This window comes from Schistocerca cancellata, chromosome 1 (genome assembly GCF_023864275.1).
Source record: "Schistocerca cancellata isolate TAMUIC-IGC-003103 chromosome 1, iqSchCanc2.1, whole genome shotgun sequence".
In the NCBI taxonomy this organism is placed as follows: domain Eukaryota; kingdom Metazoa; phylum Arthropoda; class Insecta; order Orthoptera; family Acrididae; genus Schistocerca; species Schistocerca cancellata.
The window spans coordinates 25,410,768-25,436,501 of NC_064626.1; the positions used below are offsets into that span (position 1 = coordinate 25,410,768).

At 44.8% G+C, this 25,734-nt stretch overlaps 1 protein-coding gene across 5 annotated transcripts in view; it reads left to right on the forward strand.

Moving 5' to 3' along the window:
- The window catches only part of LOC126164718 (tight junction protein ZO-1), a 736,986-nt gene that overhangs the window by 222,628 nt on the left and 488,624 nt on the right, over nucleotides 1–25,734 (forward strand). The window contains exon 1 of one of the 5 annotated variants that reach the window (XM_049920264.1): nucleotides 5,595–5,768. The exons of the other annotated variants lie outside the window; for them this stretch is intronic. Within the exon in view, the coding sequence (XP_049776221.1) occupies nucleotides 5,742–5,768 (27 nt within the window). The 5' untranslated portion in view covers nucleotides 5,595–5,741. Of the gene's footprint in view, nucleotides 1–5,594; nucleotides 5,769–25,734 lie in introns of those variants that run through there. 5 annotated transcript variants of the gene reach the window in all.

The following is a 25,734-nucleotide window of genomic DNA, read 5'->3' on the forward strand; positions in this document are numbered from 1 at the left end:
GATAAATTAGAGCAAATTCCTTTTTTCGACGTTTGTCATTGCTGTAGTTGGTCTGTCCTGAGCAGTATTCAGCTATTGATTGCTTGCTAATATTTTTTTTTAAGTGGCCTGTGGACATCAGTAAAATTCCGTGAGGTTTTCGTTTGAAAAATTTTTTGGTGTGATATTCTACTTATTGATTGTATTGCGGGCTTACAACATTGTTTATTTACTTTTTCTTGTGCTCTCTGAAGAATTCTGGATGTTAATGTGTCGCTGTGAGTTACACACACGTTTCAGTGCCCATTTACTTTTGTCGTGTGCTGTTGACAGTCGCTTTGTTTCACTATTTTGTTTTCCCTTGATATACACGTAGTGTGAAGTGGTTAAGCTGTTTTTAAACACGCCGAAGTATTTTCTGATCTTCATGGGCTGTTTGACGGTCGTGGCCACGAGCTCCACTCCCCGGGAGGCATCAGGCTCGGCTGCAGTTCTGTTGGCCAAATTTCAAGTCTTCTGAGTTTTCAATCCGGCCGGGTAATGGATCCAGCTGTAGAGGAATTTGCGCGCTCCGAAACTGCACGAGTTGGACTGCCGTAAAAAGCTAGCAGCTGCCCAGAAAGCGATTTCGACTTGAGGCAGAAATTAAACAACTCGTGCTACGGCCCGCGAATTAATGTGTGTTATGAGCTTTTCTCCCACTATTTAAATGTGCGAGTCCGCGTCCGACTAGCCTCTCTGCACCCTTTATTTCCGCCTCGCCCTCTCTCCCTCGTCCTCTAATTCCCGCGCTTTCTCTTTTGCTTCTATGTTTCTATGTTATTTTCGTCCATTCGTTGCTGTGCAGTACAGCATACCAGAATGGAGAAAGAGAGAGAACATCCCGTACGGAATCTGCTTACCGTTAACGGAATTCACTGACTTGGAAAAATTATGCTCAGAAAGATGTTGCTCATTCCGCATTTATTTTTCCGCTTTGCTGATCCGTCCCTCGGCGATATCACGGTGTGAACTGACGCAGTAGTTTGTTTGTCTGAGTTTTAGTTTCTTACACTCATCTTTCAGTTTTGAGAAACTGTTATGGGATTTGAAGGGGATGAAGATTCAGTCAGAGCAAGATAATGGGTGGCGTAAGTTGCGTAAAGATATTCGCATGTTGATAAATTTTATAATGTAATTAGGAGTGATAAGTCGTATAAAATGTTAGTCCCCACGCAATTCAGAGCGCTTGACACCTTCGGATTAATCCACTCAAACTACGTCAGTCACTTTAATTTCCATCGATGACGCGTTTCGAGAGCTTACAGCCTAATCTTCAGATGGGTCGCTGGATTACATTAGAAATTGATTTGCTACGTGTAGGCAATCCTCTGTTTTGAACTTCATTTTCTACAAATAGCGTATAATTCGTCGCCTTTTATAGTAATGCGGCTTCTTCGCTGGTCGTCGGAGCACATTTCAAAGCGGAACACGTCACTGAAGACAATTCCACTCCAGTCAATGGGATTTAAGGCCGAAGACGTGTCTGGACGAATGCCGGACATTTGCCTCGCCGGACATTTGCCACACTTGCCCCTTCGCCAGGTAGCTTGAGTAGCGATCCCTCAGTAAGGGACGCCCTTCCTCGCACTTCTTCTGTCCGTCAAACCGCCGTCTCCACATCTTACTCGATACAACCAGTACGTAAGGGACCTTCTTCTTCGACATCTTGGCGAAATACAGAGCTTCTTTTCCGAAATCGAAATATTTATAACTTTTGGGAAACGAAAGCAATACCGACGACCATGTCAGTATGTAATTAGTTCTGCCAAGTATAAATATAGATTGTCTGTACAGTAGCTTCCTTTCACGCTTACTGATTGCGATAGAAACAGTGCATCGGCATGGGAGCAGCAAGAAAGGAACGATGTAAAGAGAATACGAATGTACGCTAATTATTTCTTTCTGATCACTGCATTTGTACCTACTTTAATTACTACGACTACATGCCTAAAACACAATAATGAAAGAAGAAATGGGTATGTGAATGTTTGAAAAGAAGAACGACGCACTCCATATTAATTTACTCTCTAAAATCCGACATCCCTTGCGGCTAAACATTAGTTCATAAAGTGTAACGGGAGAGTGTTCAAAACATGACTGAAAATACGTTCACTAAATAACGATAAGAACATCTATGATTGACATATCAGCTAAGGCCGACGTACAATTTTAAAATCTTAGAAATAAGGAAAAGAAGTAATACAGAATGCTATGCTTGCAACGTACGTTGTAGTTCTACATTGTTTAGCTCTGACATTTAGAGGATCACAGTGAAAGCATCCTAGGTTTTGGAGGGAAAAGCCGTAATTGTAATTATCTGCACTATAACAGAAACAAGAAGTACAACTTAAGGAAAAATAATGTAATGTGTGTTTCAGCTGACCAACGACATTCAAGCAGATAGTTCCTGTGACATAGTATGGGTAGACGTTATATTCGACAGCCGGAATAAATTAATAACTGGCTCCTTTTACCGACCCCCGGTCTGAAGAGTTCAAAGAAAATTTGAGTGTCACGACAAATAGGTACGCTACTCCTACAATTGAAGTTGGCAATGACTTCAATCTGCCTTCCGTGTGGTGACAAAAATACATTTTCATACCCTATTGTAGATAGAAAACAACTTCCGTAGTTGTTCTAAATGCTTTTTTAAAATTATTTTGAACAGTTAGTTCACGAGGCCATTCAAATTGTAAATGGTTACGAAAACACACTTGATCTCTTAGCCATAAATAATCCTGAGCATCACGACTGATGCAGGAATTAGTGAACACACAGTCGAGCGAGGCTCAATTCCGTAACAAAGAAATTCACCAAAACTAAATGCGAAATATATCTATTTATAAAAGCAGCTAAAAATTCGGTTGACGTCTTTCTAAGAGACAGTCTCCAATCCTTCCAAACTATGTAAGTGAAGAGCATATGTGGCTTAAGTTCAAAGAAATAGTATCAACAGCACTCGAATCATACCACATAAATTAATATCAGACGGAACTGATCCCCCGTGGTACACAAAACACGACAGAAAGCTGCTGCAGGAGCACCGAAAAAGGCACGTATAACTTAGACGAACGCAAAATCTCAAGATTGGCGTAGTTTTACTGAGGCTCGAAATTTGGTGCGGATTTCAGTGCGAGATGCATTTAATAGTTTCCGCAACGAAAGTCTCTCTAGAAATGTGGCAGAAAATCCAAAGAGATTCTGGTCCTGTGTTAAGAAAACCAGCGGAAAGGCTCAGTAAGTACCTTTACTGCGGGTCTGGCGGCAAGGAGGAGCAGGAGGAGGGGGGAGGCAAGGGACCCAACCCTTCGGAGCAGGTAAAACCGTGGCAAATGTCGGCACAACGTCTGGACGCGTCGAGCAGTGTCGGGATGCCTGGCTGAGAGGCCGGCCGCTTCTTTTCACAGCTGGGTTGTGTCGGTTGTCATCAGCGGCACCCAAACATCACAGCGGTACGTCGACGATATTCTGCGCCCTGTTTTGTGGCCCTTCATGGCAACCCGTCCTGGTCTTACATTTCAGAAAGACAATGCCCGCCGGCATACGGCGATGCTTTCTACAACGTGTCTTCGTGCTTGCCAAACCCTACGTTGACCAGCAAGGTCGCTGGATCGCTCGCCAACTGAGAACGTTTGGAGCTTTATGGACAGGACCCTCCAGCCAGTTCGGGATTTTCACCATTTAAAGTGCCTAATGGACAAAATTCGGCACGATGTCCCTCGTGACGACATCCAACTACACTCTCAATCAGTGTCGAGAAGAATAATTGCTTACTCAAGGGCCAGTGGTAGACCTACACGTTACTGACTTGCTCAGTTTGTGAAGCTCTTTTTCTTGAATATAACATCAAATTCTTATAAAATTGTAATCATTTGTTTGCTTTTACACGTACATCACATCTGCCGATTTCCGTCCCACTCGGTCAATTGCTGCGTGGTGCGTCGTGTTTTGTTTATCGAAAAACAGCGAGCCTAACGCAGAGGCTTGCGATGTTGTGCGCCACAAAGTAGACGCGGTCTGGTGTCAGACTTCTTGTGTTTGCTGAAACTGGGCACTGGGGATGTTGTTGTGCTCCCTTGGAACGTGAGAGAAAGTTTTCAGTAAATACGCAAAAGCAGTATTTGTCACAAGTAGCGAGTTATAGAAAGACAATTCCACAAAGAAAACCTGGCATCGTAACATCCTCTGTTGTGCGCGCACACACACACACACACACACACACACACACACACCTCTGTTTATGTCAGTTACTGGTTCACTCAACACTGAAAATTGGCGCCACATTCCACAGCACTATGAACGTATGTGTGGTGACGTAAGTTATCAAAATTCAGTGTTTAGCATCAGAGATGAGAGTCAACTGGGATGTGTGTGAAAAACAAAGTGCAAAAATAACGCTCACCAAACACTCCAAGGCTGGAGAATACTTACGTAAAACGAAAGTACAGAACTTCACTTGTAAAGCTGTATCGTGGTACGACGATCACTTCAAAATGAATACATAAATTCTTTTGAAAATTCCTACTTTTGTTCTACATATTAGCTGTTCATGAAGGTCATACAAACGTAGCCAAATTTAATTAATCCTGTTATAAAGTTAGAATAATGTCGTTAACGACTTCCAAGGTGTCAAAAATATTTGTAGTACATTTCATTTGTTTTCAGAAGAAATATGAGCTGTTTGGCACTGTAACCATATTTGTATGCATGCATGATGCATTGTGGAGGATTTCGTGTATCGAGTTTAAGGAGAATAACTACAACAGTTAACATTTACAACAATCTCCTTTTAGAATGCGAGAAAGTGTGAAATTAGCATTAATTGTCATTTTGGAGGGGCCTACTTTATGTGTTGGGACCGTGGTGCAAGCAGTGCAGGTTGTAAATGGTCCAGGCACGTCTTGCTCGGCCTCCTCTCGTTGGAAGTGCTGGCGTGTAGCCACGATCGTAATTAAGTACATCTTCTAACACTGCATATTTATAATAAATCACCATTTAACGCAAGAACTGGCACTGCAATGTGGCACTGAACTGCACGATTTCAATGTCCCCGAGAGAGCCAAAAGTAAACAGTAAGTTTTCCGAGAATATTTTGCGGTCTGTTAGCGTTATGCTGTTTGCGCAAGTGGCGCTGTCATAGCACTCCAGCTGTTCTTTGTGTTCGTGTGAAGGAACGTGTTGCTGTACAAGTCCCGTGCACTGAGGACGAGACAGTGACGGACATTCACACGAGACTGAAGAAGGTGTGCGTGGATGACGCCACAGATCGAGGCCTATTCGTAATCTGATTTTGGCTGACAAGCGAATGACAGTGAACGAACGGCCAGAAGTGTGGGAAGCGGAAGTGCACAACGTGATCTCCTCGGAATCAGTAGCGAGGAGCTGTGCAGCGGAATGCTGCGAGCAGTGAGCAGTGTGGCCTTTCTGTTGGCACGGCTGGCTGGCTGGCTAGACGCGCCAGGTCAGCTGGGGTGCGCGTATTTGTGGCGGAGGCGGCGGCGGCGGCGGCTCTGCGCATGCGCGAGCGCGCGGCCGCGCCGCCCCAGGCCGGGGGCCGCAGCCGGCGGCGGCAGTCGGGGGCGGCCAGCCGCCCGGGGCGTTGGCCTGCTCCACCGACGCCGCCGACCGCACTACGACTCGACCACTCGAACGTTTTCGCTTCCGACCCGACCTCAGCGACGAAACGCGCGACACGACGCGACACCTGCCGCTGCGGCGCCATGAAGTTCTACACGAACCTGAACAAGGTAGGCGCCGCCCCCAGCCGGCGAGCACGTGCGTGCCACGCGGCGGCCGGCCCACGTGTCAGGCTGAGACGGCGGGCCGCCGCCGCCGCCGCCACCGCCACCGACGCATTCCGTGTGACACCCGGCCCGTTATTTGCTGACGATGCGATGTCGGCAGTTTCCCGCCTCGATTAACGCTTTTTGTCGCGGTGATCCATTTCAATCAATTGTCAATCTTAGACAATTCCCTTTCGTTTTATTTTAAAGAATCTTCAGTGACCATTCGAACGATATGGTTTTCCTGAGGAAGTTATTTCCCAAGACCGTAAACAGTTGTCATGATTTTAAATTACTCCTCTTAAACGGTATTAAAATACTATCATTACTCACGTTTCTTTTGCTGCTTACTACATTCCTAACGTTCTTCTACACACAGGTATGACCCAGAGATGTGGCGCAGTGGTTAGCACACTCGACTCGCATTCGGGAGGACGACAGTTCAGTCCCGTGTCCGGCCATCCTAATTTAGGTTTTCCGTGATTTCTTTAAATCTCTCAAGGCAAATGCCGGGATGGTTCCTTTGAAAGGGCACGGCCGACTTCCTTCCCCGTCCTTCCCTAATCCGCTGTTTGGTCTCTTCCGCCAGACAATCCAACCCAACATACAGTCGCGACCGCTACGGTCGCAGGTTCGAATCCTGCCTCGGGCATGGATGTGTGTGTTGTCCTTAGGTTAGCTAGGTTTAAGTACTTCTAAGTTTTAGGGGACTGATGATCTCAGATGTTGAGTCCCATAGTGCTTAGAGCCATTTGAACCAACATACAGGTGTTCTGTTTTGGTACACTGCATTTCACTGACACGAAATGTATTTTTGTTTTCACATTGTGTAGATCCACTTAACACTTTGCGCACTTTATTTTTGTTGTTGCTGGATGCGCTAATCTTTCGTTTTGTTTTCGTAGCTGTGGAAACGTATACTGGTCTGTGTGTGTGTGTGTGTGTGTGTGTGTGTGTGTGTGTGTGTGTGTGTGTGTGTGTGTGTTTACTCTCATTATTCTTTTGTTAAACATACTTTTTTATGGTAGTGTGGTGAGTGACCATGGATGGATATGTCGTCGTTAATGTCATAATGTTTTTGTGGCTGTAGAGCAGTTTTTATTTTTTTGCTATATTATATCCTATTGGTTTAAATAACCTTTGGTTGCTAACATTTGGTCATTTTCTACGTGTTTCTTTTTTGTTATTATATTCTGAATTTGGAAATTGTCTTCTAGTGTTAAGAGATGTTTGTTACTGAATATGACTATTTTCGTGTTTGTTTCTATTGTGGTATAGTGAGGAATTTCTTGCTGTAATGCGCAATGCGTAGCACACACGTCGACCGACAGATTCTTTCATGGTGTTTACACTTTGCTCGCTGTCGCCTGTCTGACCGGCGTTCCCTACGCCCAGTGTATTTCTTCCAGTCAGAAGACATGCGTGGCTTGCGCATCGATATAGCACTTCAGACGTATGTACCGCATTAGAGAAATCAACTGACCCACTGAAACAGAGGGCGTGTTATTATGCACAGTGAAGTCTGTAAAAAAGGAAAGAAGAAGAAGAAGTAGATTATGATGGGCAACAAAGATTCCTAATAGGTATACTCAATGTACGTGAGCACTGTTCCGAGAATCTTTAAGTGAAGCAGGAAAACGCGAACATCAGCAAATAGTGGAAGGTATAAAGCAGACGTGGACAGAGCTCTCGTGGTGAGCGCGTCGGCGGGAAAACCTGTAGCGGCGGCGTTCTGGGCGAGTGGAGCAGTCAGCAGCGGTCGTGTAGGAACGCGTGTCTTTACGACAACTGGTGCTTCTTCTCTTTTTTTTCTGTCACCAGTGGTTTGGAAATATGTAATTCCATTTTCATGTAAACGCTATCGTGTGTTTAACATGACCAAAAGAATATGTCGAACATACGTTCATAAATTCTCTGTGCTGGAACAGCGCAGAAATAATGTTCGTCCACCGCAGCTCGTACGTTCACAGTGATTGATATGCAGACTGCCAGTGCAGAGCCTGCTATATGAGAGTACGTTAAGAGGATAACACGCAGCACGTACCGTTAAAGAACTGAGTGTGTTTACAAAATAAAACATACATGGTGAGTGTCGTTAATTAAAAGATAGAAGGCTGATTTGTTGATTGTTTAAAATATTTGCACAGAAATGTTTAAATGTAAATGGTCGGAGGTAAGGGTATTACGAAATTTATCGGTTTTTTGTTGTTGTGGGTGGATGTTTGGTTCAGTTTTTTTTTTTTTTGGGGGGGGGGGCTGTCGGGGGATAAGGTACCGAAGTAACCCTTAGGATGTGATGATAGGGGAGAGGTGAGAATGTGAGCCCTGACAAGGTAGGAGTGGGGTGTTGAACCAGGCCCGATAGGCGGCTAAGGAGAGAAGACTAAAGTTTGTTGGGAGAGGAAATGGAGAGCGTGCAGGTGTGGCATCGGGTGAGTGTTTTGGCAGAGCAGGGTGGTTAGTGCCAGTACGGCGAGGAGTTTGCTGCAGAGGACGCCGAGTTCATCCGACAAGTTAGGCGGGGCGGGGGCGGGGGGGGGGGGGGTCTGTAGGGCGTGGCAGAAAGGGGAAGCTTAGCACGCGGTGGCTCAGATCAGGGACTTACAGGCGTGGAGGGTTGTGGAGACGTGCAGCCCCAGTGTTCGACCAGTTAGTAGCTTTACTGTATTGTGGGATTTTCTGTGAATGGTTAGTAGATGGGGTTCTCAGGTTAGACGGCAGTCAAGCGTTATTCCAATGTGTTAGTTAATTGGATAGGACGGTCGTAAATGTTAAGGTGAAAGTTGTGGGGCGGAAGCTGTTGGTAGTTCCTACTGAAATTATTACCCGGTTTTCTGGACGGTTTATTTTGAGGAGCTGCTGGTTGCACCAGGAGGTGATTTGGCTTAGATGGATCTGGAGAACCGCTGGTATTTCCGGAAGGCAGGTTAGAGGACTAAGGAAGTGGCGTCATCGGCGTATGACTTAGGACATACAGTACTGGAGAGAGGACAGATCCTCGAGGTCACGTTGGAAGATACGGGAGCTGGTGTTGTTGATGATTGATGGCGACATTAGACGGGCGGTGAGACAAAATGGATGCGAAAGGACGGACATAATTAATTAGAAGTGCATAGGTCTGGAGGCTGATGAGGAGACTGAAATGTCACGCCTGATCGTACACATTTCAGGTCACCGTGGCAACATTAAAACCATCATCACAATTAATTAAATAATTCGTCAACAGTATTTCAATAGCTTCCCTCAAAATTGAATCCCGGGGAATTCCTGAGGATGTTGTAATTACATCAGACAGAACCGCCTTACTATGGAACACCAACACTACCCGGGCCTCATCATTGACTCCAAGCTCTCATTCAGAGGCTCCATTGATCACATTTGCAACATAACCAATCATCTCACCTATCAAATGTATCCACTCATCAAAGGCTGTTAGTTACTCATCGCCAGGAAAAAGTCACGAATCTACCAAGTGTTTCTTCTCCACATAATAACTTGTGTCTCCGAGAAGTGTTCGTTAGCAACAAATACCAATTTCTAGAAAGTCCAAATCATTGAAAACACATTCCTCATGTCTGACGACATGATCGAGAAAGTGGAGAGAATTGTTTTGGGGGATCGCCGAATGACTGTTGAACAGATCGCCTCCAGTGTTGGCATTTCTGTGGGTTCTGTGCACACAATCCTGCATGACGACCTGAAAATGCGAGAAGTGTCATCCAGGTGGGAGCCACGAATGCTGACGGACGACCACATGGCTGCCCGTGTGGCATGTTGCCAAGCAATGTTGACGCGCAACGACAGCATGAATGGGACTTTAATTTCGTCCATTGTGACAATGGATGAGACGTGGATGCCATTTTTCAATCCAGAAACAAAGCGCCAGTCAGCTCAATGGAAGCACACAGATTCACCGCCACCAAAAAAATTTCGGGTAACCGCCAGTGCTGAAAAAATGATGGTGTCCATGTTCTGGGACAGCGAGGGCGTAATCCTTACCCATGGCGTTCCAAAGGGCACTACGGTAACAGGTGCATCCTACGAAAATATTTTGAACAACAAATTCCTTTCTGCACTGCAACAAAAACGTCTGGGAAGGGCTGCGCATGAGCTGTTTCACCAAGACAACGCACCCGCACATCGAGCTAACGTTACGCAACAGTTTCTTCGTGATAACAATTTTGAAGTGATTCCTCATGCTCCCTACTCACCTGACCTGGCTCCTAGTGACTTTTGGCTTTTTCCAACAATGAAAGACACTCTCCGTGGCCGCACATTCACCTGCCGTGCTGCTATTGCCTCAGCGATTTTCCAGTGGTCAAAACAGACTCCTAAAGAAGCCTTCGCCGCTGCCAAGGAATCATGGCGTCAGCGTTGTGAAAAATGTGTACGTCTGCAGGGCGATTACGTCGAGACGTAACGCCAGTTTCATCGATTTCGGGTGAGTAGTTAATTAGAAAAAAAAATCGGAGGCCTTAGAACTTGAATGCACCTCATACAGCGTCCTCTAATGGCTTCGATGTGAACTAAGTCAGTTGGGCTATGGACTCAGTGGCGAATACACTTGGTGGTGGTGCTGCCTCTCATTGTTTAAAGAATGGATGGTGTATGATTTCGACAGTTGACGATTAGCAAGCAGTCTTTTACATGGATTATTATTTTGACAATTTAGGAGTTGTTTGGCTATCTGGGACATAAATGCTCCGCATTGTTTATGAGTGGTTCGCATGTCTGTAGGTTGTGCAATGTGTTATTTATGACAGTTTACAATTAGGAAGAGTGCGTGTAGAGCTTTATAAATGAGCTTTTGCAGGTCTGTATGCTGTGGGGCATATCAGAGCGTGTGTTCTGTGATACATATACTCCATCCCTAAATAAATTGCTCCCAAATAAATGAAGTAGACTCCTTCCTCCCTCCATCAGCCTAGAGCGGGCTTTTTACCACCCGCCCCTAGGAAGAGGTGGCGGTCTGGCGACTTAGGTTAGTGCTGGTAGTGAGGTTCGTTTAGAGAAATTTTCTTACGTTGGTAGCGGAAACGCAAGTGAGCTTTGTTTACTGGCAGCATTCAAACTTGGCGCCAGTTCCGAGGAGGAAGTGACGATCGGGTGGATGAGGTTAGTACCAGTGTCCTTTCTTTCCCACAATTTTCTTAGGTTGTTACCGAAAGCGCAAGTGACCTTTCTTTACTGCCAGAATTCAAACTCGGCGCCAGTTCCTAGGAAGAGGACCTTGAAAAGTAGTTGAAACTAGGTAATTCAAAGTGTAGCGAACACGTTTTCATACCTATATGAACTCGAATCATGTGGCCAGTAGGAGTGCAGCATTCTAGGGGTGGGGAGATGGGGGTGCTAGGTCACGAATGTACACCGCGCTGATAGTGGGAAAATGTGGAACTTCATATTTGATCATTGAATATTGAAATTGTAAATTGAATGATTTACTATGATTAAAATTGAAATGGAATTTCGTACTTAGGTAATTGGTAGGTTAGATGCACGATGTGGGTGTTATCATATTCACAGACTATGTCCGGCGCGTGTATGGAGGCGGCGGCCGGGCGTGTGTGACGTAAGCGCTCGAACGCTGGTGGCGCCGCACGTGTCCGGTGATAACGCGCGCGCGTGAGAGACAGCTGACAGTCTTGTGTCACCACACGACGTCACAGTAGCGTCCTCTGGTGGCCACGATATGAACTAAGCCACTTGAGCTCTGGAGCTCGTGGTGGATACATTGGGTGCACCCATCTTGAATGACGGTACTTGTGTCATCCCCTGATGTCAGGAGAGCGCCCTCTGCCAGCACGGATATGAACACATCTGCCTGAAATTGGTTAAATAATAAAGACTAGTCCGTTTTTCCCGCCATTATCGTAGGTGTACCACATTATCATGTTGGAATTTGAACTTCGCACGATTTTTATTGGGAAGGGGAGCGTGCCACTTTCCCGCCAAAATTCAAACTTCCCGCTAAAATCCACCATCTTGGATGACGTCATCGCTGCCATCTTCGATGACGTCATCGCCACCATTTTGGATAACAGTACTTTGTTCTCGTACCCCCCCTTGTCCCAATACTTGTAGGTTCGTCTGTGGTGCTGAGTTGTATATAATGAGAGTAATGTTCTTGCCAGAAAGAATATCAATAAAACAACATCAGCGTCCCGCTACATCGAGAAACTGTCCTCGCTCCAGTCTTCCGTACTAACGTTGATACGTCTGCAGAGGCGCTGAATTTGTGTGTGTGTGTGTGGGGGGGGGGGGGGACGGAGGGGGGCTCTAAATAGCGGCTGCTTAGAAAGATGAACCTGCCAGTGCGAGGAGTAGTACGCATTGAGGTCACGTGATTTCAGCGTCGTCTGGCGGCGTGTACGTGTGGCGCCTCCCAACGGAGAACAGCCAGCTCGCCCGGAGGTTTAAATATGTCGTCTCCCGCGAAGATGTGGGACGAAGCTGTCTTCAGTACAGCGACCATGAGTTTTTATACGTATCGCGACATGTCGGAAGTGCTTGGACTTCAACTGCGGGCCGCAAGAGGTGCGTGTCCCCCAGCTGCCGTGGACAGAGCAGCCGCTGGCAACCGGTGTTCCCACGGGCGTCTAGGCGCTGCAGCCTCACAACACGTTCTGAAGAATCTGCTCCGGCCACTTGCTGACGTTTGGCTGGTCCCTCCAATTTTTCGTGCCGCAAATAATTTATTTTGTTAGCAACGTCAATTCCTCTCGAGTGACGCCCTCTTTTGCCACTCTTGCCAAAAGATGTTCGCAGGGACCCGCTCCTCTTTCACAAAACTTGGAGTCTCGGTGGCGTGGCGCCTGCTGTGTATTACCTCTTTTGACACGGAGACCAATCGAGCAGGCGGTGAGTGGCTCGTGTGGGCCTCGTTCCGTGCCGTGCGTGAGTTGGAGGGCTGATGGTCCGCTGTACGCTTCTTTGCTTACTGTAATATCGCCGTCTCCCGCGTCAGTTCCGTACGACGGCGACGACTGTTTAATCCAGTCCACGCCGACTGGTGCTGTTACGCTGTCGGTTCCTTCGTACGTCAAAGCATCCTTCCTCTAGTACTAATCGAGCAATTTTTAACGCGACATAACGCTTTTCTCCAGTCTTCTAAACTCGCAGCGGCAAAAGCAGCGGCGTTATTTATTTATTCTGTTTCATTAGCCTCGAGACATCCAGGTCCGGTTCTACGGTATTTCCGAACCGAGGCAAAAATTTGATAGTGGCGCAGTCACCCCCCCCCCCCTCCCCGCCCTCCGCCCCCGCCCCCCATTCCCGATCGAGTGTTTGAGATAGGACATCAGAAGTTTGAAAAAAAAGTCGATTTTTCAAAAACATGTTCATTTTGTAGCGCACGTCTTTCTCAAGCGTCTGATCTGCAAAACATGTGTGTTTGAGGAAATGTGAGACATGTTATTTGGTCTTAACTGAGCCAAAGTCCAATGCCACGCCTCTTCACACAGCATTCGTCTGTCGCACGGCACTGTATTTCGCTGTGTGGATTTCGAACGTGTATGTTTTGTAATGGAGGCCTTGATGATCTACAGGACAATAGAAATTGAAATGTCCTGCAGTGCCTCTCCTGCTCCCAGTCGGCTTGTTTGACATCTTAGCCTCCTCCAGAAAAAACTCACAGTTAATACTGGGTGGGGCTATTTGGGACCAGGAGAATAAAAACTCTTCAGAAAATATGCACTCTTTATTGGTAACAAGTTTCTCTTTTCCGTGACATAAAATTAAATGCAGGAAACATACAAGCAGTAAAGATAACAGAGACACTTGACAGTACTCATTTCTTCAATCCTTAGGTCACGGCATTTTTTTCTCTCTATTCTAGCTACAGCTTTACATGGCGTGCTTTCGTTCCTGCGATAGAATCTATTACCTCATAAAAGTTCATCAAACGTTTTGCCACACAAAAAATAAAAATGTCGTTATCTGATACTGAAAAAGCTGTTTATACGGATAGTACCCAAGACAGGTGAGATTTCACGATATTACGTCTAATTTATCACTGTCTGCTACATAAAACAATGTTTTGGCCCAAATGTCATTTTTATCTACCTTGTTTACATAAATAACACCACAGAACATTATTCACGATGTACCAATATCAAATGCCTACTAGGCCTACTACAAGAAAAACGCCTTACGTTAGAAAATAGTTTTAGATTAATTCATATGCGCCACTTTCCCAAACATGAGACTGAAAAGCAGTAGTACGACGAAACTTTTATATAAATTTGGAGTTCTTTCACATAGTTTGTGTGAGGTCTCCGTTTCCTCTCCTTCCTCTTTCTAAGAAATAATCTTCTCATTACTAATTCTGTAACTATTCCTGCCATTGTCAAAACTTATTCTCCGGTTAACTTCACTAACCCTGCGAGAATCACCGGTTTAGTTATCCCGTGTTTATTCTCCGTCTAGGCGTTATTACGTCTTTGTACAACGAGTTTTCCGCGCTATTCCGAGACTAGAACTTAAGCGGCTGCTACCGGGGACTGTACGTCTGAATCTACGGATTTCGCTAATAATTATAACAACGCTTATCATTCGATAAGCCCGCATCTCGTGGTCGTGCGGTAGCGTTCTCGCTTCCCACGCCCGGGTTCCCGGGTTCGATTCCCGGCGGGGTCAGGGATTTTCTCTGCCTCGTGCTGTCCTTAGGTTAGTTAGGTTTAAGTAGTTCTAAGTTCTAGGGGACTGATGACCATAGATGTTAAGTCCCATAGTGCTCAGAGCCATTTATAATTCGATTACCGAATCAACCACATAAACAAACAGCGATTTCCTTTTATCCGTTTTGGTCTATTCAGCTCAGCTCGTATAGCTCCGTCCCCTTTTGCTTACACTATGCACGCATTGAAAAATCAACTTATCATTCGTTCAGAAATCAACTTAGAATGTGTTCACAAATGTTCAAAAACCAACAGGGATACGTTTCAAAATCATGTGAATAATCGACAGACCAAAGTGCGCTAGATGGCAGGCGCTTTGTGAAACAAAGTTTTTTCCTTCAATACACGGCCTCCTGAAATTGTCGCACGGGGCAGATACCCCGGTTCGCCCCGACCCCCGTCCCCCCTTACTGACCTAGTAAAATCCGTTTGATTCACTGCAAGGCACCAGATCGCTTCTAAAGTCTGTATGGCACAGCGGCAGTGGAGGTGAATAAACAGGGTGTGGGTTCTCTCCTCACGTAACCACAAAAGCACTGTTCTCCTCAGATCATGTGTGTCGAGATATGTGTGACTGCGGGCCAGCCACGGCTGTACCTGACTGTTTAGGGAACTACAGGAGACAGTATTGCGATTGTTGTGACTAATGACTAGACCTCTGACTTTGACGTTCTAAAAGTCTTAAATTAGATACCTAAAATAGGTTCTGTCATTCACAAAAATAGCTTATAAAAATCAGAAAATAGGTGTCCAAAATCTGACATTTTGTCTAGAAAGATAAATAGATTGACAAAACCCACATTCTATTATTGTCCACGTCCATAATTGCAGTCACATTAAATAACTAACACTTTCTCCAGATTTTCCTTTGAGAAACTGCATCTGTTGTGTGTTAATAGCATCTTATATGCCGAGAATGACCGTTCCGCGTCAACAGGTCTTACCGCGTCATATTTAAATGACGATATTAGGCCAATTAGGCCAATGAGACCGCACACTCATGTTCTGTTGGTTTACCCGATGAGGTGTCAGCCACTGTGCAGAGGGTGATCAGTCCTGTTTTTTTTTCGTAGCACTGTCTTTAGTTTCTTACTAACTTTCATATCAACAGAACCTGGAACCATGTTGATTTTTTTCTGTCATCTCTTCCGTCAATCGCAGTTGCGTGTAGACCCGTTTCCCTGAACACACTAGATCTTTCATAATAGGGACCAAAAATGCATAATGAGATTTTATGTATCTTACGATTCTCGTCGTCATTTGTTATGATGACAGGTGGCCAATGCTAAACAGAACCATATATTGCGGGTTTGGCTGTGAAGTCGGTGCATAGTCTGTATCTGCAACGGCTAAAATAATTAGTAGTCGTTGGTAAAAAATAATGTATATGTACTTAACTTGTGTTACAGGCTTCTTCACATGCTGCATACATATAATTGCAAACAGTTATCTAGAGAGTATGGGTTCTGGTGGAAGTGGTACGTTGGGAAGTTCCTCTCGAAATAACTGGATTCTTGTGGGTGCATCAATAAAAACCTTTTTGATGGTTGAAACTAGCTTATTTACCTGTGGAAATTCGAGACGTATCGTCTCAGCTACACAATTCATGGCATGGGCGAGACAGGTGATATGGAGCAAGGCTAGCTGAAGCACTTTCAGCTAGCTGAAGCACTTTCAGCAATTTAACAGCGGCAGTCATGTATGCAACTTCATCAGTGTGCATTACAAGTCCTTTATTTTCGTCTAGACTGTTGTGGAAATGTAATTTGAGGGCGTAATGAACAAAGTGAGCAATTGTTTCCTTGTTAGTGTTTCTGAGCACCTTGCTGCAAATCACAAGAGGTACAGAGCGAATGACTGGATCTAACTTTCTAACAATCAAATTAGCCACATATCGAACTTGTCTGTCGCCGGCCGGAGTGGCCGAGCGGTTCTAGGCGCTACAGTCAGGAACTGCGCTACCGCAACGGTCGCAGGTTCGAATCCTGCCTCGGGCATGGATGTGTGTAATGTCCTTAGGTTAGTTAGGTTTAAGTAGTTCTAAGTTCTAGGGGACTGATGACGACAGCAGTTAAGTCCCATAGTGCTCAGAGCCATTTTGAACTTGTCTGTCAGCTGTCTCGTAGACAGAGATCGACATGTATGAACCGCCTCTATCTTCCCTTACCCTCCTCAATGTATTTTCATATAAAGTATCTAAATAGTCCTTTCTCTGTGTGGATACTGATGGGATGCTGCGGTGACACTATTTCTCTAGAAAAATTTTGAACTGGCTATTTTCAATTGCATTGAATGGTATGTTTGCTGCAACAATCTCTCGACACAGGTCAAGATGAAATTCGTTTTTGTTTGTTGCATTTGGTTTAGTTACAAACTTTTATTTCAAGTTTGATGTATTTTTTAAAATTTGCCTCGTGTTTAATCCCTGCAGCATGCTGACTTAATTGTGACCTCTGTTCAGAACGTACCTAAAAACAAAACGAAATGAGAAATACTTTGTGGAAGAACGTACGTCGAGATCTAGTTAGCAAAATTAACCTACATTATGGGCTTAGAAACAAATTTTTTGCTTTCGCATGTCTCTGGTCCAAGTTAACTCGGGAAAAGCAAAGGCATCACTGTTCTCTGAGCGGGCGCAGCAGATAAAAGGTTAACATTGTACTGAAGTCGTTGTTACACACATTGCAGTGAATAATTCTTCTGCTTTGTAGAGAAACAGGAAATTCTTGTAAGCACTGACGAGTAAGAGATTACACTTTCGGCATGCTTTACTTTCCACAGATACACTGTCGCTGTGGAATATTTCCCCACATCCAAGCAGCACGCTGACCGACTTGATGCAGACAGTGCAGGTGTTTTAAACAGGGCTCGATGGCCACGAGGCTCCTGCAGCACGTGCGCTGCCGACCCACTTGACGGTTCACAGCGACAACGCTCTGCTGGAACAGCCTGCTGTCCCATGCTGTCGTCGTTCACGCATGCAGACAAAGCAGATATCAGTCAGATACTGTTTTCTAGGTAGACGGGATGACCAGAAGAGTAGTTTTAGGCATACTAAATTTTTTTCAAAATTTGATACAGTCAGATTCTAACATGAAATTAGCTATTTTTAGGATTTTTAAAACTGAGGTAGTCAGATTCTAACATGAAATTAGGTATTTTAGGTACTATAAAATTACAATTTTGGATAAAATATTTGCGTAATTCGTAGCTGGGGAGACCACGAGAGAATGTTAGTTATTTAATTTAACCTTCAGGCGGTCTCGTGAATGTTTTATGAAATAAACTGTGGAGTATTTACATACCCCAGACGCTTATCGAATTTTCTAGACATGCATTTCAACGTAAATATAAAGTAATTAATACAGGCTGTTCCCATTGCTATTTTGTCTTTATTGCCATCAAAACAGCTTTGCAATGGCCTTTTTAAAAAGGAATACCTCCTTAGCTCACCGGCTTCAAATTGCGAAGTATCTGTTAATTACCGAAAAAAATTTTAAAACATAACTTTGGAAGTTAAGAGCAGATCAGTTATGTGCATTGGTGTCAAAAATATCAAATCAAACAAAGTTTAATCAGGTAAGGTTCAATGTAACGTAATTCCACAAACCCTGAACTTCAGCAAATTTTCATTCATTCACACACTCAAAACAGATTGAGTGCCTACAAGATGCACAAGTATGTCGTTTGCAATTTATACAGACTACTTCAGTTTTCTTATCGGATGATCGAGGACACAGGAAACACCTCTGAGTTCTCTAGGTAGTCCTCTGTTGAGTCAACGTTCATTTAGTTACACCTCACACAGTTGCCTTGAAAGGTCCTTTAGTAAATCGAATCTTGAGAGGGGTTTATTGTCCCTGAAGGCTGCATAAAGTACATGTGAATTTACACCAGCAATGTTAAGGATTCCAAAGAACATAGCCATTGGCAAACGACAGGTGCACCTGCTAGTTGAAAAGGTCATGCATTTTTGATCTAATCCGTCAACACCTCCTTTTGTTTGATTATAAAAAAGTATTATTTCGGACTTGCCTGTTTCACTATCCGTGCTTTTAGAGTGATGCATAGATGAAATTAATACGATTGCTTTATTTTTCTTGGGCACATATGAAACCAGGCTGTTGTCTTTAGTAAATCCATATTCGGTCGAGCCCTGTTTACGATTCTTTTGTGGCTGGAACTCTAATAGAATTTCCCTTTTATTTTTCTTCAGAGTGCCTACAAAAGAAGGCTTCCGTTTTTTCAGTTCGTAAACAACTTCTATTGAGCTGAAGTAATTTTCAGCTGTGATATTTCTCCAAGTATCCTGTACAGGTTTGGCCAGTCGAATTACACTCTGTGATGGTATCAGTAATTTCTTCTCCTCAGGTGACAAACCCATTCCGTCGCTGTCTTTGCAAGTATGTATGTAGGTGTTTAGGGGGTAATGTGTTCTGGCATCACATAAGATCATGATTCTGAGCCTAAATTTTTCATGTTTCGATGCCACATACACTGCAAATCTGCATCTTCAATGAAATACTAGCAACATTTCATCAATACGGGCTGTTTCTCCTATGCAGTAGCAGTCTTGACTATTTCTGGGTTCAAATGGCTCTGAGCATTATGGGACTTAATATCTGAGGTCATCGGTCCCCTAGAACTTAGAACTACTTAAACCTAACTAACCTAAGGACACCACACACATCCATGCCCGAGGCAGGATTCGAAGCTGCGACCGTAGCAGTCCCGCTGTTCCAAAGTCAAGCGCCTAGGACAGTTCGGCCACCGCGACCGGCGACTGTTTCTGACAAGTGAATTAAATAGGTATGATATTGCAGCTGCAGGATCGGTTTTCAGTCTCTCATTCCTAGGTCCGGAGTCATCGAACCGAAGGCAGATTACCACAACTAACATTCGTTTCAGTGACATTGTGCAGCGAAATATGTCGCGGCCGGTACCATCGGTAGCAAAGAGGGATTCAAGATTCTCTTTATTGGATTTGAAAATTGCAGTATAGTACTGTAATCCAATAAAAGCCTTCATTTCTGTTCTGGTTTCATCAGCATATCTACTTGTATATTGTTTGATTTTCTCATTTGTGTGTGTTAAAACTTCAGTTAGCACGTCCTCTGAAAAAAAGCATTCCCATACCTGCAGTAGTGTACAAGAATGGCCAAGACGTTGTGCATTCCCTTTGAGTCCAGGAAGATGTACCATAATATTGTGAGCAGGCGTTCGAACATTTCTCTTAGGTTCCACTGTTGACCAGTTACAGCGGTCGCGTCCATAGAAAGTGTTCCGTTTTGTTCCTTCTCTAACTCGTTCATACTAATCACTGTATGATATATCCAGTTCTGATTCAGTATCGTGTCCACTGTTGCGTTCAGGATCACTGTCGTTGGCAGTTTCAGCATCACTGTATTCAGTATCTTCCACTTCATGTAACTACTGAGTGAGTCTGAAAGTCAGGATCAGATACACCCACTCTGGCCGTGATGAGTGATATTTCTGTAAACAAAGTGTTTAGAATTACTGAGTTCGTAACGTAAACTGTGTGGTGGGGTCGCGTCATACCCCAAGCAAGTTATTCTACTTACCAAGTCAAAATAACAGCAGCTCACAACAATGACTGCTCACTAAAATTGCTCGTAAGTCATAACAATCTGAACGAAAGCTACCGATAAGCGGAAGTGCGCAGTACTTAAAATTCTGACGTTATGTGCATTGGAATTTTGGAGTGGGTATCCCATACCCCACAACACCGATTGAGGATTAATTTGATTTTTCAAATTTAGGTGCAATCAGGTACTACCCTAAAATTAGGTATTTTTAGGTGCTACAAAACTAGCGTTTTCAATCATAAATTGGCGTAATTCTTCTACGTACAACTTATATTTCTTTATTTAATGAGGAACGTAAAATGTTTTTACCAAAATCGGTGGTCTATTAATGACTACCGAGCGAGGTGGCGGAGCAGTTAGCACACTTGACTCGCATTTGGGAGGGCGACGGTTCAAACCCGCTTCCGACCATCCTTATTTTTGTTTTCCGTGACTTCCCTAAATCGCTTTAGGCGAATGCCAGGGTCAACCAAGCAATAAGAGGTAATCTCGACTCAGGTTGGGTATCTACGTATTTTTTTTTTAAATATACGCTGGCCATTTTTGTATTATAGTTCCAAGTTTTGCTTTTAAAGTAGTCTGCGAGAAGTGAACTCGAAACGAGATTGGTATCACCGTTAGCACGGCCAAGAGTTGACGTGGAGCGGCACCTTTGTGTGACGACATGTAACAAACTGTTATTTTATCGTAATTTATTCACAGTGTAATATTTATGAATGCACGTTTCGTCGAAATAATGATCGCTTTAGTTTTGATCCTTCGTTTTTGTAAAAATTGTGTGATATGCAACTGTTCCCTCTCGTTCGCTCCTTTTAGAACAGAACCGTATAATGTTTGCTTGCTGGCCTTAAATGAGCTAACAGTTGTCGAGTTTTTACGATGATGGTGTGTCCTTGAATTGTTCATAATATCAGAGAGATGTATTGTAACACATTTGTGAACGTTGTAAACGAAATGTTGCATTTTCGCAATTTCCTCGCCGTCGACTGGTCGAACTTTTCGCTTGTCAACATTTGCTTTGCACGTTCCGTCGGCACTGTCACGTATTTCGTCTTCTGGTCGCCGGTAGATTCAATCACGTTAAAAGCGAATCGTCGCGAACTGCCCCACCTTCGCCTTGCAACCCCGGCACTGCTTTGAAGTGGACGGCGGGAGTGCACAGCTTGTGACGCCGCCGAGTTAGCTGCCACGGCGCTTCGGGCAGCCAGCGGTTCGCTTTGTCGGGTAAGTGCTCGGCCTCCGGTGCTCCACATTATATCTGACGTCGTGCGCGGTATTAGGTTGGAAGTACTACGGAAGTTCGATTTCCCTACTAGATACCGGTTGACAACTGACCAATTTTTCATGATTATAAATCGACTCCGGTTTTACGTGAGAAAATCTTTTGTTTGGATAAAATCGTTCACACGACCTTGGTTTCTGGATGTAAATCCCATCGTCAGACGCTACAAAAAACAAAGGAAACTAAGAGGGATTCTTCATAACATTAATTAACATGAAAAGGGAGCACAGAAATGTGGATATCATGTCATACCTTGATTGTGTACGAGAAAGTCGTGCCACTGGCATAAAGAATCCAGCAAATTTATCAAGTAGCATGTGAGGTCCCGTGGAGGTGAAGCATGAAAGGTTCTCTGAGCCAGTCAGTACCACACCGGGTAAACGGGGCCTAACGGAAAAAAAATGCAATGTAACAGCAAGTAAGCACACATTGCAAATCTAACCAAATGCGAACGACTAAAGATTGAATTTACATTCTGAAACGCGGGTCGTGTTACGAATGTATCCAAATAAAAGATTTGTCAAGTACAAGTAGAGCGGATTTATTCATCGCGAAAAATTTTAGCAACAGTTGTGGATGTTCCCCGAAGAGAGTATTATGCCAGGTGACCAGCTGTTTGCATTAGCAGCGTGTATTTGGGTTCTTTCATTAAATGTGCAAGTTTCTCACATTTTCGTTTGGATGTTTACATCGTGCTTTGCCACGGGCACGAGGTCAGCTCCGCCGAAGAACGTTTCCGGCCCGCTGGCCAGCTGCAGCTGGCTCCAGTGTGTCGGCACGTGGCGTGCGCCGCCTGCTGCAGCCAGCCCACAGCCCCGCCGCCGTCGCTGGGGCGGCTTCCGCCGGGCCCCGAGCCCAGGGTGCTGCTGCGGCGGCTGCTGCGGCACTCTTCCGCCGGTCGCTGTCAACTTCAAGTCTCTGACACGTGGCCAGCTTCTTTGTTACAGTCGAGAACTCGTGGCAAGTGAGGCTACTGCAGCGCCCCTGGCGTTGTATTCCTGAAATGACGTGAGTCTCGCTCGTCACGAGTGGTCGTTTTAGATCACACAGCAGCGCCAAAACTACGTGCGTTGTCACTCGTATCTGGTGTGCCGAATGGAGAAAGTGAGGCACGAGGGAAGTCACCTTTTACGAAAAAAATGGAAGAAGCAAAATACGTAGTGGATCTCGTTCTTAAACGTATGCTAAATCCTACACACTCCTGAGGTTATTATTTTATTTACTGTATGGCGTCTGCAGAGGTAAGAAATTTCAAACATTCAAACACAGAACATTTATGTACTAAGTGTTGTGGTTGGCAAGAGAGCCAACACCGTTTTACTAAAGGAGGCCGAAATGCGCGCGTTTTAGCTCACGCAGGCTGCCGTGAGGTCTGGAACATTACAAGGAAATTAGAATTTAGAAAAACGAATGTAGCTGGTGGAATACTTAACTTTAATCCATTAATGATGAACGTCGCCCTTGACGGTACATGATTCACAATATCAATAGTAACTGATAACGGCGCCTTTCTAGGTCGTAGTAAATAACGAAGCTGAAGGCTATGCTAAACTATCGTCTCGGCAAATGAGACCGTAAGTAGGCAGTGAACCATCGCTAGCAAAGTCGGCTGTACAACTGGGGCGAGTCCTAGAGAGTCTCTCTGGACTAGACCTGCCGTGTGGCGGCGCTCGGTCTCATAGTAGCGACACGCGGGTCCGACGTATACTAACGGACCGCGGCCAATTTAAAGGCTACCACCTAGCAAGTGTGGTGTCTGGCAGTGGCATCACAAAAAGAATTATACAGCATTGGCAAGAAAACATGCATTATAAATAAAATTAAAAAGATACTGAATGTGTAATGGTAACTGTGTTATTTATCACTGACTATAATGTAGAATTCCATATAGCACTGTATTCTTCGTTGTGTGTCTGCTGCAGCGGTATGTCGAGTCAGTTGGGCCGTTCAGTTGGAGCATGCAGTTGTTGCTGCTAGCGGATCCTGCCAAGTCTCACAGAGTTTCCTGTGTGGGCGCTCTGCTGCTGTGTGCTGTACGCTTTGTTCTGGAGCGCCACCGTCGCGTTGAGGATTTTCAGCCATTTTCCGCTCATAAAGGGTTGCTCCGGTGTTGGCGTGTGCTGTTCGGACACTGTTTACGCGGCTCCACAAATTCCGAGTCAAAGGCATTCGTGGAAGTGGCTCGGTTGGACCTGTGTAAGGCCTGTAGCCGTGTTTCTGAAAGGATGCCCATTCTGGTCTCCCCAAGTCACAAGTGGGCGGAATATCGTTCCAGGTGAGCTTCCTAGACTAAAGCGGGTTATGGGGTAAGGAGCTCAGCGTATTCATTATTGGCGGATCTTTATAGTTTTCGCCTAAGGTGAGGTGAGGCAGTGTTCCAGAGAACAGGTAGGGCTGGAGGAGGCGTGGGTTTGAGTGTTCCAGATATCGGCCTCATTGTATCGTTAATGTGTACATCCATCTTTTTAACATGACAACATGTACGCCATCCACGCCAGTGCTCGTGCCCCTATGCGTGGCGTCTTTGCATGTGCTCCCCAGCTTGTTCTATCAGCCGTTCCTGATGTTCAGTTCTTGACGTCTGGATTCTAGGTGCTTTTTGAAGGAAAGGGAACGATGTAGGTATACCCGGAGATATTTTAGAAACCGGTTGTGTTGTACTTTTCCACCACAAAAGAATAAGTTTAGTTCTCACTTTGTCATATGGTTGCTCAGATGGGAACAGCACACTTGTTTTCTGAGGGTCGGGAATTACCTCCACTCCTTGTGATATTTACTTACGGTATTTAGATCTTTGTCGATTATTCACTCACCTTGCTCATATTTCACAGATTCTGTGGCTATCGTCAAGTCGTCTGCATAAAAGAAGTTTTAACAGTTTGTATCTGGAGCGTGACTGGTGTATACTGTAGATTAAAGAGGAGTGGAGCTATTACTGATCCCTGCGGTTAATCCGTTCTAGACGGTGAAGGATTTGCTTGTGACATCTTTGACTGTGACTTTAAAGTACCGATTTTTCAGCATATTCTCCGGCAAATTTGGGATTTTGAGACTTGGAACAGGTTTCTTCATTTTGAGATCACCATATCGTGTCATAGGCTGTTGTTAAGTCCGTAAATACCACAGAACTTGTAAGTCCTTTCAGAAAGCCAACTTCAAAATTTGAGATTAGGGCCAAAACTCGCTCACAACAGCTACACCCTATACGTAAATCTGCCTGGTAGGAAGAGACGGCTTCATCAATTCGTTGGTAAATTCTGTTTAGATTATCCTTTCTAAAAGCTTATAGCAGAAACTTAGCAGAGCCATAGGGCTATAGCTTGCTGGGTCATCTTGCGGTTTTTCGGATTTAGAATAGCATGTGTTTTGGATGTATTCAGCTGGCTAAGAACACGGCAGGTCTTCAGACCATTTGTACAGAATTGTTGCAACCAATTTGTAGCATGGTGGTCCCAGGTGTTGAGTAAATTTCGGGAATACCACATCAAGTCTAGCAACCTTTCCCACTTCAAGCGTCTTTATGGCCTTTTCTTGGTCCGTGAATAGAGGGACTGGTATGTCCTATGATTTGTTTAGTTCACTTATTCGTCGCTTTGCCTTATCTTTGATCTTAGGGTCCAAGGAAACACTTACTGCTCTTTCTTTTATATGTCTCCGTATCCATATCCGCGTCTGGTGACGCATAAGGGCTGAGGGTGACACGGCGGCCAGTCGGCAACAAGGCGGCTGGTCGGCACTGTCGTGCCTTCGAGGGCTGTTCGGACGGTCTTTTGTTCTTTTGTATATAGAGCAATCTGAGATTGAGACATTTGTGTTTTCTGTATGTAAACTGGGTTTGCAGCTTCCAGCTGCTATGGGCGAAGTCTACATTTTCTGTCAGTTTTCTGTGAGGGTGATTCATCGGATGTGACGTTCGATATCTTTGATCCAGATTTTGGGAATCGGCTGCCGTACGGCAAATTTCGTCCGGAACAGTGGTCCCAGGTAATGTTCACGGACGACTCCGGGTATAGTCTGAACAGTCATCTCACCGGGTTTTCATCTGGTGTGAACCAAGAACCAGATACCCTTAATGTCCTTGAAAGGGACCTGTATGGAGGTCGTGGTTTGATGGTGTGAGGTGGGATTATGATTGGTGCACATAAACCCCTGCATGTCGTTGACAAAGGAACTGTAACCGGTCAGGTGTATCGGGACGTCGTTTTGCACCAGTCCGCCTTTTCAGGGGTGCAGTGGGTCCCACCTTCCTCCTGATGGATGATAACGCACGGCCCCACCGACCTGCCATCGTGGAAGAATACATTGAAACAGAAGATATCAGGCGAATGGAGTGGCCTGCCTGTTCTCCAGACCTAAACCCCATCGAG